The sequence below is a fragment of the Perissodus microlepis genome, chromosome 13 (genome assembly GCF_051167445.1).
Source record: "Perissodus microlepis isolate ML-2025 ecotype Zambia chromosome 13, ASM5116744v1, whole genome shotgun sequence".
Lineage (NCBI taxonomy): Eukaryota > Metazoa > Chordata > Actinopteri > Cichliformes > Cichlidae > Perissodus > Perissodus microlepis.
In genome coordinates this window covers 12,911,721-12,927,736 of record NC_140473.1, presented here as the reverse complement: position 1 = coordinate 12,927,736, position 16,016 = coordinate 12,911,721, and the positions used below count along the sequence as shown (strand labels likewise).

General features: G+C 39.4%; 2 protein-coding genes across 2 annotated transcripts; one reads left to right on the top strand and one right to left on the bottom strand.

The window, feature by feature from the left end:
* Nucleotides 1–2,986: 2,986 nt before the first annotated feature.
* kcnk1b (potassium channel, subfamily K, member 1b) lies at nt 2,987–11,196 on the bottom strand. The gene is made up of 3 exons (XM_084948519.1): nt 10,673–11,196; nt 7,823–8,218; nt 2,987–5,720 (listed from the first exon to the last, which is right to left on the bottom strand). Exons 1-3 carry the CDS (start codon nt 11,025–11,027, stop codon nt 5,464–5,466), a joined length of 1,008 nt encoding a protein of 335 aa, XP_084804645.1. The 5' UTR covers nt 11,028–11,196; the 3' UTR covers nt 2,987–5,463.
* A 143-nt stretch (nt 11,197–11,339) lies between these two features.
* Nucleotides 11,340–13,549, top strand: LOC146374795 (uncharacterized). The gene is made up of 2 exons (XM_084948520.1): nt 11,340–11,749; nt 12,327–13,549. The coding sequence occupies exon 2, from the start codon at nt 12,715–12,717 to the stop codon at nt 13,258–13,260; it is 546 nt and encodes a 181-aa protein (XP_084804646.1). The 5' UTR covers nt 11,340–11,749; nt 12,327–12,714; the 3' UTR covers nt 13,261–13,549.
* The last annotated feature ends 2,467 nt before the right edge of the window (nt 13,550–16,016 follow it).

The following is a 16,016-nucleotide window of genomic DNA, read 5'->3' as shown; positions in this document are numbered from 1 at the left end:
GAAAGATCCTGTCAAAGTGTGTAACATGTAGAAGGACATCTGCGAAACCTGGTGAACAAAGAATGGCAAACTTGCCACAAGATCGCCTGATTCCTGACAAACCTCCATTCACAAATGTGGGCGTAGACTATTTTGGACCTTTTGAGGTCAAGCATGGGCGCAGCAGAGTTAAGCGATATGGTGTATTGTTTACATGTCTTGCTGTTAGAGCAATACACATAGAAGTTGCCCACTCACTAGAGACTGATTCATGCATAAATGCATTCAGGAGGTTTATTGCAAGACGAGGTCAAGTGTCTGTCATGAGATCAGACAATGGCACTAACCTTGTGGGTGCAGAAAAGGAAATGCGTGAAGCAATCAAGGGATGGAATCATTCAAAAATCTCAGAAATGCTCATGCAAAAGGGTATCACCTGGATATTTAACCCCCCAGCAGGGTCACATTTTGGAGGAATCTGGGAGAGACAAATTCGCTCAGTTAGAAGAATTCTTAACCAGATCCTAAAGCAGCAACCTCTGGATGATGAATGCTTGCGGACATTGCTATGTGAAGTTGAAGCAATTGTCAACGGCAGGCCAATAACAAGAGCGTCTAATGACCCCAATGATTTAGACGCACTTACACCTAATCATCTACTTCTTCTTAAAGGGCAGCCAGTACTGCCACCTGGATTGTTTCAAAGAGAGGACTTGTATGCAAAAAAAAGGTGGAGACAGGTGCAGTACCTGTCAGACATTTTTTGGAAGCGTTGGACTAAAGAGTATTTGCCGCTTCTACAAGAAAGACAGAAGTGGTTAGTGACTAGGAGAAATCTGAGACCAGGAGATGTTGTTCTCATAGTTGATGACAGTGCACCAAGAAGTTCCTGGTTAATGGGAAAGGTTGAGAGAACAGTTCCAGACTCACATGGACTTGTCAGACGTGTGTTTGTCAAAACCAAAACTAGCGTTTTGGAGAGGCCTATCGACAAGTTATGTTTGTTGCTTGAAATGGAGGCAACAGTTGAATCTCAGCCTCATGTGTAACAGATATATGTTCAACACATATGACTTATGTTTCATATAATGTTTGGTTAAGCCAGTTAGATTCTGAGTGTTGATATTAAATGACGCTTTATTGTGTTAATATGTAATTGTTATGCTTTAGCAGTAACAATTAGGGGCCGGAATGTTAGCGCCATTTATAGTTATTACATGTTTTATTTTGAAAAGCCTGAAAAGGATATGGTGCTTTTGTTGTGAAAGGTTTGTGAGAAATAAAAACAAGCGAATGGCGGAGCGACACGATGGTTTTACCGTCGTTGTTGCACAAACCGACGCGTAAAACAGCCTCTTGTCCATCCAGACTCTTATTTTAGATATAAGAGAAATAGAGAACTCCAAGAAGAAACAAAGATAGCCATTACAGATAGATAGATAGATAGATAGATAGATAGATAGATAGATAGATAGATAGATAGATAAGACACAGCTATTCCAGTTACAGTTTGAAGACAGATAATTGCACTCTCACAATTGGCTCACAAGAGCCTCGTATTCACCTCCAGCTTGAATTACTGGCAGAAACAAAGTGTGATGAACACCCATATCCATTTTTAAGGTCATAATGGTGCATTCAAGCATCAATATATATATTTTTTTTTTTTTTAAAAAAGCCTAGAAAAGACCCTGTGGTTATTTGTTCTGCTTTTACTTTCCAATTCCTCCTACACAAAACCAGCAGAAACTGACTGCAAATTTCCCCTTCATATTATCATGTGTTTCTACAAGACAACACAGGTGTCGGGGCACATTTCCTATGAGCTAACACTTAATTTTCCTGTGTTTAAATTTTATAGCATTTTGCATGAAATGCCTCTCATGGTCCTGGGTCTTTGAACAAGTGTTTTTGAGTTTATTACAACTTTTGTTTATTCATATATTTTCCATTTGAGTTTGCTTGGTGGTTATATTTGCAACTTTATGTATTTGTTTAGGGAATTTACTCGTAAGTTCTTACATCCTCTTTGCATAACAGTTTAATTGTTCCCGCAGTGCTTTTTGTTCCATCCTCTTGTGTCACTTCCCCTATATTAAGTTCGCTTACATGTTTGTGTTTCCCTGTTTAGCTATCACTTCCATTCTCACTTCAGTCACTTGTGGCAGTTTTTTATTTCTAGGATCTTACGTTTAGTTTTACCTTCTCTCCTGTCTCGTTGTCTTTGATTACTATCACCTACATCTCGTTACCCAGCTGTGTTTGCTTACCCCCTTAATTGCTGTCTTGTGTAAAGGGAGGTCAGTGTCCCCTTTAGTCTTTGTCACATCGTGTTCTCCCAGCTATCCAATCGCCTCTGCTTATCCATTTCAGGGTTGCGGGTAGGTGGCTGTAACCTATCCTGGCCGCCGTAGGCTGAGAGTTGCCAGCCTGTTTTGGGGCTAACACAAAGAGACAGACAACCACTCATACTTGCATTCACACCAACATCCATTGTAGAATCACCACTTAAGCTAATCCCAATAACTGCAGAGGCATCCCGAGAGAACTCACACTGACATGGGGAGACAATAAACTCCAGCCAGATGGTGTATTTGAACCAAGGACCTTCTTGCTGTGAGAAAACAGTGCTAACCACTGTTCTCAACCAGCTGCTTTGTACTTTAGATTCAGTTAGCTTGCCCAACTTTGTGTTGGATTTTGTTATTAACTTTGTTGGCTTTGGACATTGCAATTGCAAAAATAAAGGTTAGTGTTTTGTTACAGTTTTTACACTTTTTAAAAACACGACTTTAAAGTGTTGTGTCGCATTTTTGTTGTGTTTAATTGTGCTTAGTGCCAACATGGACAGTTTCCAATTTCGTTGTACTGTTGTACTAAGTATGACTGTGCAATGACAACAAAGAGTTATCTTATCTTATCTTATCTTACTTGTGTCATCCTGATAGCCAGCATTTTGGGTCTGTACTTTGCAATCCATGACACAAAACAAAACAAAGAAATCCAATTAATTAATAACAAACACTTTATTTAAGACACACTTTTACAGTTTATTTGTTTCTTATTCCTATGCTGAAATGAAGTTCATGTAAAACCTTGATACACAATGGTATTCATGACAATCGTAGTCTTGCAACACTAAAATACTTAACAAGAAATATGGATCTATAGCATCCACCACTGAAGAGATATGTACAAAAACTCATGAATACAAATACTCCAAACATGCCATTTCTCAGCATGAATAAATAACGTCAGTGTACTTCCATTTGTAATCCTTCATACAATGTTTATTCCCGAATCACAGCTAGAACTACCTCACCTGACAGCCTTTGCCTTTGATATAACATGTAGGATCAAAGCCTTAGCATCAATTAGCTTAATCTGTCTACAAAGCAATTAAACATCTTACAGTAAAAATAAGGCGAGTAACCCCCAAGTTTCAAGTTCTTCTTCTTCTCCTGAAGAAATCTGAACAAGATCAGTGTTTCACAGTTCACAGAGAGAAAACCACTGATCTACAGAACACACTGTTGCAGATCAGTGAACCAACTCAAGTGGTAATCTTTCAGGTCATGACACCTGTATGCACTGTTCCAAACAAATGAAACTGAATTTAGAGTCAGCAGAGGAGTCAGTTTTTCTGCACTCTCACGGGGCTTTAAATGTCATGTAGCAAAAAAAAAAGAAAAGCATTAAAAAACATTACATTCAAAACCTGATGAAAAGCTGTAACCTAATGCAAAGACGAGGTCAGAACTTTATCTCCATAAAACAGATTGTGCCGGTGTCACCCTTCACAGAAACGCGAGGTGCTGTGATTGAAAACGAGGTTTTTCATTACAGCAGCATGCGTCACTGTTTGAGCGGTCATCTGTTTGCACCAAACAGATTAGAGGACGGATGATGACCATGAAACTACTGTATCTGACATAACACTTTCCCTCAGTCCTAAAACTCGCTCATTTAAAGTCACTTAATTCGATTTAAATCTGAGACAATGGATAAAAACTGGGATTTAGCTGCGCTCCGACTGTGGAGTTCATAATTTCCTCTTTTCCTATTGCACCGTGTATAGAAATGAATTGCTTGAATTAATTACCGAGAATATTTTGTAAACCTTCCCCACTTAATATTCAAAAACGTACACTTCTTTATTCAAACTTTGTACATACGCTAAAAAATGTGCTGTTCAACACTATTCTTTTCTAGCTTAGAGCAACTCTCAAGTTTTACGAAGTATCCATGAACAAAAAAAAGTCTTTCCAATAAAAAAATAAAAAAATCTAAGGTTTTCAGGAATTCTTGTACTCGGGTCCTTGTGCAAACTGAGCTGTCTTTGTTGAAGGTAAAATGCCACGGGTCAGCCCTCTGCAGTTCTCTGTTCGAACCGGGCTAACGTCACATCCCTTTTCAGACACTTTAGCGCACGTTAAGCCATTCAGATGAATCAATAAATTATAGTGCTTGACACAGTAACAACTCCCAAACAGAGCTGCAGCATGAGAAAATCCACAAATGTTTTTCCCGATGTAATATGACAATGTGGAGTGCGACCGGAATATTTAACACCTCTATGAAGATGACCCAAGCAGACTTAAAAAGAGAAACAACATGCTTGTAAAGTGTTTCTAATTGGAAGTCCGCTGGGGGGAAAAAGCCTGTTTTTTAAAAAGCTTTCTCAAAACGATCATGTTCTCAGGATGTATTCTGATGTCAACCTCATAAATCAATCGTGAAAAACATAATATACAACGAAAACAGGAACCTGAAACTCAGCAGGAGCCAATTCAACAGCGAGGAGCGCCACAAACTGTGCCGAGCAATAATCTAATTTGACTTTTAAAAAAACAACTTTTAAATAAAAATGTGATGACACGTTTCAAGTAAACAGCTTAAAATAATTTGTTTCCTTTTAGATGTATCAACATCACTTTGAATCATCTTCACGGCGTGGAATAATTGGAGGTGTCACATTTACATTTTCAAACATTAACCTGATTATGTACATTCCACATATCTGTCAAGCATCTCTATTTACAAGATGCACACATGTTTATGTACTATTTTAAGACAGACAACAGAGATTTGTCCTGCATTTTAGCTAAATTCAAAAAAGCCTAACTTTGAAAGTATTCCTAAATATGCAATAAATAATGCAGCTTTCAATGGTGCCGAGCGTCTGTAGGACAGAAATACAGCAGAAGGTTTTTTTCTCTTTTATCACTGCCTCTGTATTTATAGCCACTGTTACAATATTCATTTTCTTCCTTATTAATATACATAATTTTAATCTCTGCTGCGTAACACTATTGTCAGTATTGTGGTTCACTAAAGGAAAACGTTTGCTTGATCTGAGAAGTCTCTCTTTTTTTCTTTTACGACTAAAATTTGCAGGGCTGAGTGTTAAACAAAGCCTACAGCTAAGATCTACTCATTCTCTCTGCCTCACTTCTACATTTTTAATCCCTTAATAAGTGAATTTTACTGGATCATAGGATCGTCGTTGGGAGAGGCCAGAGTCGGGACGCTAACAAACATCTGGGATTTGTCCTGGCTCTGGGTTGTGCCGCTGTTGGACACTGTAGTGAAGGAGAGTTGATCGTGTTCCAAAATGGCGAGGCGGTCGACCGGCTTCTCCTTCTTCAGGTAGAACATTTTCCTGAGCTGCTTCAGTTGTTGCAGCTCACAGAAGGTCTCCAGCACCACTAGCATGACTATGAGGCCCAAGATCAGGTAGACTGATGAGACAAAAAAAATAAGGATTAGGAGGCATATGAGTAATGATCTGCAGTGCTTAGTGTAATTAACACCATATTAAAAGCATTTTCTTTAATCCTGATGTGAAATCACTTCCCCTGGATTTAAATAGAGGTTTAAAGCCTGACTTAATCTCATACCTGCAGCATATTTATCATTTGTAATGCAGCATATTTTTTCAGTATGGTAGCTGCAGATGATGTTTTGCTACTTGAAACAAACCCAGTGGATTTACTCTTAAACACTGTTGTTTTATGGATCAACACAAGAGGGCAGTGCAAACCATCCATGTTAACAAAAACATGGAGCATGCTTTAGAATGAAACAAAGAGAAAATGGAAAGGATAGTGTAACACTGATAGTTGGTGGTTTTTTCCATATCAAAACAGAGCCTGGCATTTGTAGGAAATGCTATTCTTTACTGTTTTTATCAGTTTAAGTAACAGCAATTTCTTCAGCCTGAAGTAGGGGCAAAATGCACACATACAGAATGCACTGAATAGTGCAAAATCCCGAGTGCAACTCACAGAAGGAGTGGCTGCTTAACCCCAAAGGCAAGACGGAAGAGATTTTAGCAAATGAGGTAGTTTGTTCAGTATATACTAAACAAAACGCCTGCTGTTTTTTAGTTGTTCCACTTACATCACAACGGTAACACAGTTATGGTCATATCACTTCCGATGCATGTAATTCTTCACAGAGGAAGTTGTACAAATGTGTCTGGAGCCATTCATGCAAACAGACACGTTCTGTTCCTGCCTCGTCTCCTCCTACAGACTGGCACATTGTGCCTACAAATTGACGTCTATTTTTCTCTCTCTCTGGCTCTCTGACCACACACCCACATCACAAATGCTGGAGACAGTCGAGTGGAGTAACATTTGACATTCGTGTGCACGCACTCCCTGCCGAGACTCTATGGGTTTAAACTGAGTTTCACTTTTTTGCACTCTTAACTTTAACAGTGCTGCTAAGAATATGCTGCACAAGACAACCAGAAAATGCAGGCAAGACCTTCCTGCTGTCTCCAGTAGGTTATCGTCCAGATTTAAAACTGCTCTAACCTTGTTTATTAGAATAACTAATATGGCTTTAAACACATAAAAAACATGCATATAACTGGCAATTTTAACTGAAGGTTTTAAGAAATTGAATGTGCAGACTCAAGTAGAAGGCAGTGATTACTTCTACTTTACTGTAGAAAAAGCTATATCCTAGACACCACGTGTATATGGCCCTTCTTTGATGATGACATAAAACCTACAGCTGCACTGTAAATCCTAACGTGTGTGCCTGTAATTTTGATGCATGCACTCACAACACGGTGCATGGTGTAATTTTCACAAACAGGTCAAAGATAGACCCAGCTAACTGTGTCACAAAGAGGCAGATCAAAGTTGGCCATATTAAAACCCGCTAAAAGTGATTTTTGTCACATCGGAAAAATAACAGCATTCGTTCTGACACATTTGCAATTTAAATGAAGCGAAGCCTGTGAGCTAATTTGGGCAGGCAACTGGCTCACCCACACATAACACTGCCCTGCTTTCATCGTACCAAACACGCCCTCCTGATCTGCTGGTCTATTTAAACAGCATAAGTTCCTGTCTCACCCTCTGACGTGTTAGTCCTGTTGCTGCCCTGCATTATCTGCTGTTTTATCCCTTACACCACCCTCAATTTAATCCATCCGTGATAATGAGCTCAAACTCTGGCCGTATTCTACAGCTGTTATTTCCAAATGAGAGTTGAACAAATAAAGACAATCCCTTTAGCATATGTTACACATTCTGACACTATGTGTGACTTGTTGAGGCTCTTTCCTCACTTTATAGCTTAATTAGGAAGCGAGTGCTGTTTTTAAGTGCAAACAAAGCAGGTCCTAGTTTATGAAGGATGTTGTAATTTTGAGAATCAGAGGCACTAAGAACGATATCGTAATCCAAAAATGTATTTTCTTAATAGCGATTAGACCAAAATAATAGATCTACAGAATAATTTAGTTATATAACATCACTAAAAAACCTCGGATAAGAATCAAAGTGGACAGTCAGCTACTAACACTCTCAAAAGCGACACTCACCAGTGATGCCCACTTTGTAGAGCTCCCTGAACTTCTGATTGGCAGCCTCTCCGGGCACGTAGTCTCCGAGGCCAATGGTGCTGAGCGAAATGAAGCAGAAGTAGAAGGACTCCAGGAAGTTCCAGTTTTCTTCCAGCGCCGAGAAGATGGCAGCAGGGATAAGGAAGAAGCAAGAGACAGCCAACATGGCGAGCACAGTGGCATGAACAATGGCCACCAGTGGCTTGGACAGGCCCCAGTGTGTGTGGATGTACGTGATCGGCCTCCGTGTGCTAAATACCATGATCCGTTGCACCACAGCAGTGAGGAATAGAAGGGTGAAGGGGATGCCGATCACGGAGTAAATAATGCAGAAGGCCTTCCCGCCGTCTGAGAGTGGTGCTGTGTGCCCATATCCTGCAGAGGAAAAACATTACGACCATCAACTGCTGCAGAATAATGTAGGATTGCAACGCTTCTGTAATCACTGCTATAAATCATAGTCTGTTGTTCTTTCTCCTGCCACGTCAGGTGTGACTGCAGGAAAGAACCACGCAAATATTTACCATGAAAGGCGATCCATAAATGCTCAATTTAACTAACAGCAACATCCTGCATCACAGTTACTGAGTAAACCAAAAATTTGGAGGATATAAAAGTTACGACTTCTTTTTTTAGTATTTTGTGGCACGCAAAAAATTTCCTTTATTTTTTTAATGCAGTTTGTCTTGGACTTCAATCTAAATCTAAGATAACTGAACATTTTTTTTAATTTCATTTAAAAAAGTATATATATGAGCTAATTTTGACTTTTATAGCAGCAACAGATCTCAAAAGTCTGAAAAGTGAGTAGTATTTTATTCCAACTAATTACATTATTTGGCAACAGGTAGGTAACATGCTTGGGTATAAAAAGAGCATCTTATAGCGGCACAGTTTCTCAGAAGTAAAGATGCAAGAAACTGCATCTGTAATCTGTGGAACAATCTCAGAATAATGTTCCTAAACGTAAGACTGTGACGACTGTAAACATCTCATTATCTACACAGTACATAGCGTCACTAAAAGAGTCTGAAGAAGTCTCTGTGCGCAAGAGACAAGGCTACAAATCAGTAGCAGACTTCTATAATCTTCAAGCACTCAGGTGAAACTGCAATAAAAACAGGAATGATTTCGTTGTCACAATCACTGAATCTGCTCAGGAACACTTCCAGAAATCATTGTCTGCGAACACAGTTTTCAGTAGGTCCTGTCTGAGCCAAATCTCATTTTGTAAGTTTGTAACAAACGTAACAAAAAAATGTTATGTTTTTAAAAAGAAAACAAAAAAAAACATGGACACTGGATCCTCTGGATTACAGAGGAGAGGGACCATCTGGCTTGCGATCAGTTCAAAAACCTGCATCTCTGATGGTATGGGGGTGCGAACCAGTGACTATGGAATTGACATTGTGCACATCTGGGAAAGCACCACAAATGCCAAAAAGTATGTCTCTGCAGCTGGTCTCCTCCAGATGTTTAGACTTATATTAAAAGAAGAGGGGAGGCTAAACAGTGGAAAACATGGAACCCTTGCGACTTTTTGGAGACATGTTGCTGCAACCAAATTCAAAATGAGCAAACATTTTTCCTAAAAGGATGCATTTTTAAACATTTTATTTTTTCTGTGTTTTATTGTGAATTAAACATGAGCCCATGAGATTTGCAAATTCCAGTTCCAGCATTTATATTTTAATCGTGCTTTATATTAGTATGCATACAGTCATTCCTACACCTTCTCTGCAGCCATGTTTCTGTCTGCTTAAGCTTTATCAGTATCTGTGGTCTAGTTTAAGTCATGCTGAACAACTTTGTGCTCACTTTTCTAAACTTGCATTGGTGTGAAAACATACCAGACCTAAAAAGAGCCTGAAAACACAGGACTACCGCCTCACAACATGCAAATGATAAAACTGTTTCCTTGTGACAAAAATCCCAAATAGTTCACCTCCACTTTCCGCTTGTTAGTTAGCAGCTACAGTGTAACTACATCACTTCAGAATAAGACCTGCCCTAGGTAATACCATAATTGTCACTGCACATCTATTGAGTAATGTGTTTTTGTAAGGTAACAAAGGCAACAGAAAATATCCAACAATAACAGGGAGTGTCTGACACTGAATGGTAAAATGACACGCAGGCAAAAACGCAGACCTCAGTCAGGTCCTGTTTACAGTCATCAGTTCTGTTGAGACTTAAAACAAGATAATACGATCATTTTTTTCCCATTTAGGAAGCAACTGGGGCACAGGGTACCTTTACTACCGTGTATGTTGTAACCTCACTGCTGCCAATCTGTCAGGCTAAAGTTCTTCCTGTGCGCTGACTGATCAGCAAGGCAGGCGTGCCCTTTGTGAAGTTATCTGGGAAAAGAAATACATAACTTCTAACTTAACAAAGCTATTTCTTACACCTTGGAAAAAGTGACAGAAAACCACGTGTCTGATGCACTTGCCTAAAGCAGAATATGTGTGGCTGTCTGGGAGGGTTAAGGCCTGCTTCTACAGCTATAGCTGTTAGAAGAAGATATTTAAATTTCTATCGCTAGCTGTAAATATATATATATTAATAATAATAATGGATTGGATTCATATAGTGTGTGTGTGTGTGTGTGTGTGTGTGTGTGTGTTGCAGCAAGTGTTGCTCTTTTAGAGTGGGTTAATGTGGGTTTCCGGTGTCAACATAAACGCAAAACACAAAAATTATATATTTAAAAATATAAAGTCCCATTTGTACTAAGACCCGTGGTTTGTGTGGCCTTGTCAGGCGCCTTTTCTGCGCTATTCTGCGCCATGCTCGGCTGCAGCATCACCCGGCCTGCCCAGGACCTACCTGTGGTGGACAGCACCGTGCTGGCGAAAAACAGCGCTGAGGTGAAGTCCCAGTTCCAGTTGGCCGAGGCGTTATTGAGGATGGATACCCCGTAATTGCTCGCCTCCAGCGCCTTCCTAAGAAACTGCTCCAGCCGCTCCTCGGAGAGGCAGTCATTTTCCTGGAGGAACTGCTTCTTAATGGTCCTCAGATCCTGCCGCAGGAGGTCTTCGTAGGGCAGCTCGACCGATGAGAAAACAACTGCGCCGAATATGAGATAGAGGAGGTAGCCCACCACCAGGGAGACGAAATACCACGTCGATTTGTGAGTCTGTATCAAACGCACACAGGAATTGCTGGCTAAAGACTGGAGCATTTTTAAGAGGTGTATCACACCGGTGTGATACTAAGCTACGTTTGTCTACGGTGTTAATTTGACCGTCTAACGTCCTAAATTGACAGCATATATCCTACACGCAGGGATGTAATAGAGACAAAGAGCAAAACGAGGAACCGCTTCCCCCTGACTGAAACCTGCCACTTGGTGCTTTCAAGTGCAGTCGGTAATCTCGACGTAATATCTTTACAAAAAGAGTGTTTATACTACAAACGCGTATCGAGTTGGTACGCTGTCGTCACTGGAGATCCTTTGGATAGATAAACCCCCCAAAAGCCACATTGCTAAGAGGCTGACTCCTAATCTAAGCGTTTAGCTTTTACTCTGTGGGGGAAAATCCGAGCTTCAAGCGCTTCTGAAGGCATCAAATGATGTGGCGGCGACAAAGGGCGTGTGACGCAAGAACTTCCCCTTTCTCCCCCCGCAGGTAGCCGAGCCTGTCTTTCGATTTCTAGTCAAAACAATCGAGAGACGTCAAAAAAGACCACAGATGGCTGTCATGTTGGGTAGATGAAGAAACGCCCCAGTGTACCCACAGGGGGGCCTGGGGTTAACTGAGGCGTGGAGACTCAGGTCCCAAACGGCTAAATTATTATTGGCCCAGTTCTGTGACAGCCAACACTTACTTCTGTCCTACATACAGAATGACGGCCCATTGCTGGTCCACTCCTGGCTGCCAGATCTCAATCACATGAACTGAGGTTTGTGTTGACATAATACCTAAAATATCAAAGTTAAAGCTAATGCAGGTAGAATGGGTGTTACATCATTGTTATTAAAAATGAAACAAGAATATTTTGGAAGACATAACAACTAAATATGTCAGACAGAAGTGACATGTCCAGTATGTTCCATTGTAAATATATATATATCACCATCAGGCAACATACAGTCGAAATACGCAAGGGCGACTACATCACAGTTGTACTTACTGAAGAGTGTTCTTTGCATTGATGACATAGAAAGGAAAAATACTGAGTTAAAGGTGTGGTATGGTTTACAACGATGCATCAACCGTCATTATGCATGGATTACCCTGTCAAACATCTGCTTTTGTTTCTTTAAAGTCACCTGTCCTTCGAAAATATGTTTTGCGTTACTCGAAGTGTTTTCCCGTCACACAGCATTTTTTTTTAAGTTTTTCAAGTGTTTAAAAGTTTTTGCGGGATTGCTTGTACAATACACCGTTTAAAATCAGATTATATAAAACTCTTCACTTTGTTTCCAACGCCTGAGCGATGAGTAGCTAAATCTTTAATTGCTTCTCTTTTTCCACAGAACAGGAGAGATCCTGGTCACGTAACTGAGACCGATGGGAGAGGAATGACAATAAATTATTTATTAAAAGACTATGCAATTAACCTAGGTTAACACAAATTCAAATAAGAGCGCCACCTATCCAAATAAGACCGGTAGAGCACCCAGATTCCATTTCATTTAACGTTTTACATTGTACCAATGGAAAAAAATTACTAGATTTACATGTACTTAAATTGCATAAAATCATTATTTTGGGCATAAATAGTTAGTTTTGAGTGTATAAATACTGAGAACTGTGCACCCAGTTAAAAATTGGCATTTCTGATAGTCACTCAATGTTATTCCTGCATGAGGGCTCAGATTTTGCATCATACACACTTTGTAACAAGTGCAGGAATTACGTTACATGATAGTGGACACGAGGAAGAAGAGGAGGCCTCATCAGCCGCTGTTAATCCAGGGCCTTGAAGTGGAGAGGGTGATCAGCTTTAGGTACCTGGGTGTCTACATCTCTGAGGACCTCACCTGGTCACTGAACACCACACAGCTGTTCAAGAAGGCTCAGCAGCAGCTGCATTTCCTGGGGAGGCTGAGGAAATTTGATATGTCGGCCAAGATCCTCAGCAGGTTCTACAGCTGCATTGTGGAGAGCACCCTGACCAGCTGCATCACTGCATGGTACAGCAGCACTACTGCTATGAACCGCAAACACCTGCAGAGAGTGATAACAACTGCGGAGAAGATCATCAGGACTCCACTGCCCTCTCTGCAGAGCATCTACCATCGCAGAGTCCAGAGGAGAGCTGCCTCCATCCTCAAAGACCCCACACACCCCCAACACGGACTGTTCACACTTCTGCCCTCGGGGCGGAGGTTCAGAAGTGTGAAATCCACAACATCCAGACTCACTAACTCCTTCTTCCCCACTGCCATCAGACTCTTGAACAGCTGACCTTTTTTTGAACAGTAATAATAAAAAATTTTTGCACATCAAGTCATCCTGCAAATTAAGCCAGCATATTAAGCTAAAGCTCTTTTGCACACATCTCTGTTTCACATCTCCATATTTTGTCTGCTTTTCTGTCTTCATTTATTTATTTGTACTATTTGTATTTATATGTTCTATTTCTATTGTATATGTTAATCGGCATCTGTGGATGGACAGCAAAGAAAGAATTTCATTGCACAGAGAAATGCCTTTTTGCTTGTGACACATGACAATAAACACTTTGAATCTTGAATACAGTTGCATACATCCAATCTCCTAATAAAGCATTAATTTAAAATATGAATTTATATCTTGAGGCTCCATGTTGTGTTTGCAAAATAAAAATATTTAACTACAATCTGAAATACAGCAGGGTGTTGATGTCTTGAGTTAGCAATATGTAGATAACATAATTATATCAGCTAGAAAGTAAACCGAGTGACAACCTTTGTACTCAGTTTGAGCACTCAAACCACTTTCTATTTGCAAGTCTCATTCACACAATCCTTTTCCTTTACATCTAAGCACTTTTTCTTACATTCACACACAAACTCACTCTTTGATGGATGCAGTGGGGGTAACTTGGGGTTCAGTATCTTACCTGAGAATATATGGACTAGAGATCAAACCATCAGTCTGATTGGTAGACAACCTGCTCTACTACCTGAGCCACAGGCGCCTGATGAAGGATATTGAAGATGCTGCTGGGTTTGATATGAAACAGTAATAACTCTATTAGATGACATACCAGGTAATACTGGAACAGCAGAGCGAACAGTGGGCTACCATGGTACACGGCTGCAAAAACTGAACGCAGAGAGCACAAATCTATTGTCACTGAGAGGCGAGGCATACCAGCAAGAGACCTGCAGGTGGCAGGCAAGAGTCAACAATTAGAAGGGCTTTCTTCAGTTCTATACAACCAAAACTGTTGCTGTCATTAGATTAAAACTGAGAAAGTAAAAATAATGACAGATCATTAGATCTTCTGCAAAATTAGCTTTTTTTTTTTTTTAAATTTTCGTCTAACATATGGATCTCATTACATGAAATGTTTTCTTTTACCATATCAGCACCAACAGCTTCTGGGTGTTTTTGTTTGTTTGGGTGGGGGTTTTTTTTGTTCCTGTTACACTTTTGCTCACAGAAGGTTTTTTTTGGTTTGTTTGTTTTTTTCTTACACCCCTAGAGACAGTTTACTTTACAAAAACTTCCTTAATCTTAACCTAACCTATTTTTACATGCAACATTTACTGTGGCACTGGGAGTTTTTGTCACAAAATTAAAGATACTTACTGTAAATGAATGTACCGTTTTTTAGATGTTACCTTTATTTCTTAAAAAAAAAAAAAACAAGACGATTGATATGTGTAATCGTAATCATTTCAGGTACACACACAGTCTCTTGTTCAACCCACTCTTTTACAGTATAATTGCTAACTGGGAGAATATGATGGGATTGTCCTGGATCATATTTTCTGCTAAAATTCTGCAGTTGCCGGTAATTATTTTAATTTAATTTAATTCCAGGATATTCTGTCTTATTTTAAAGGTAAAGAAAAAAAACATTGTGGATAAAAGCTTAAGGAAACTGTCCTCATAAATATTGTGTTTACAGTTCAGTTGCTCAGGTCAGATGATTTATTTTCCTGCATCAGCAAATCCGTGACACCATGAGTAAGGCCAGTTCCTAAATTCACAAGGAACAGATGATCTCATGTTCTCATGCAAGTCAAAAGTAATGAGTTGCAAAAAAAGCAGGATATCACTTTAAGTAATATAAAAAAGTTAGATATATTAAACACTCCAGTACAATGACCAGAGAAAAAAATAGAACTGAGCTGACTTTACTTTCATTTATTTTTTTTACATATAAAGAAAACTTTTATACAAAGACTATAGATTAAGATCTACATAATAATCCTGTGCAAAAATAAACACTACATTTTATTTAAGTTGGTCAGCAAGGAAGTTTTCTATCAATGTGAATAAGAACATAACGATATGCTCAGTGGATTCTAATTTTGACAACTCCAGGTTTCTAACTCATGTTTTAATGTATTCTGACAGCAGATGTTTTTGTGTGGCAGCAGTTCACACTGAAGTGATTTCCTACTAAACTTCCAGCTAATAAAGCTGTGGTAACAATCCGGGATAAGCCTTATAACTTTATCAGATGCTCTTGTACTCTCACAGATGGACAAGTACTGATGCAGACGGAGTTTGGGTTTGAGATTGGTTGGAATGATTTTTCTTAATTACATTATCCATTGCCATGCATGTTCTCTTGATGAGGCAAGAGATTCATCTTCTTATCTCAAGAAAACACAGATAAGAAGGTGATTAATCAAAGGAAAACAACTTTTGTTTTCATTACACAACATGATTATGGAGACCTTGGTAGCCACGAAGATGGCCTAGTCCCCTTATCTGGTTACAGATGAAGTTAATAATCACTGAAGAAGGAGACTAACACTTCATTCATGAAACTGTGCCCATTTTCTTCTTTAATGAGGACTAATCTGATTGTTATCTTGCCTTAAAACATGTTTCCCTGTGGCATTCCTTAATTCAAAAGGCACTTGATTTGACTTGTGCTTATTCTTATTCATACTTTTAAAAATATCAATGTTAAAAAATTTAAAGTTTTTACAGAGCAAAAGTGAAGCGTCTCCACATGAATACACACACACACACACACACACACACAGAGAGAGAAG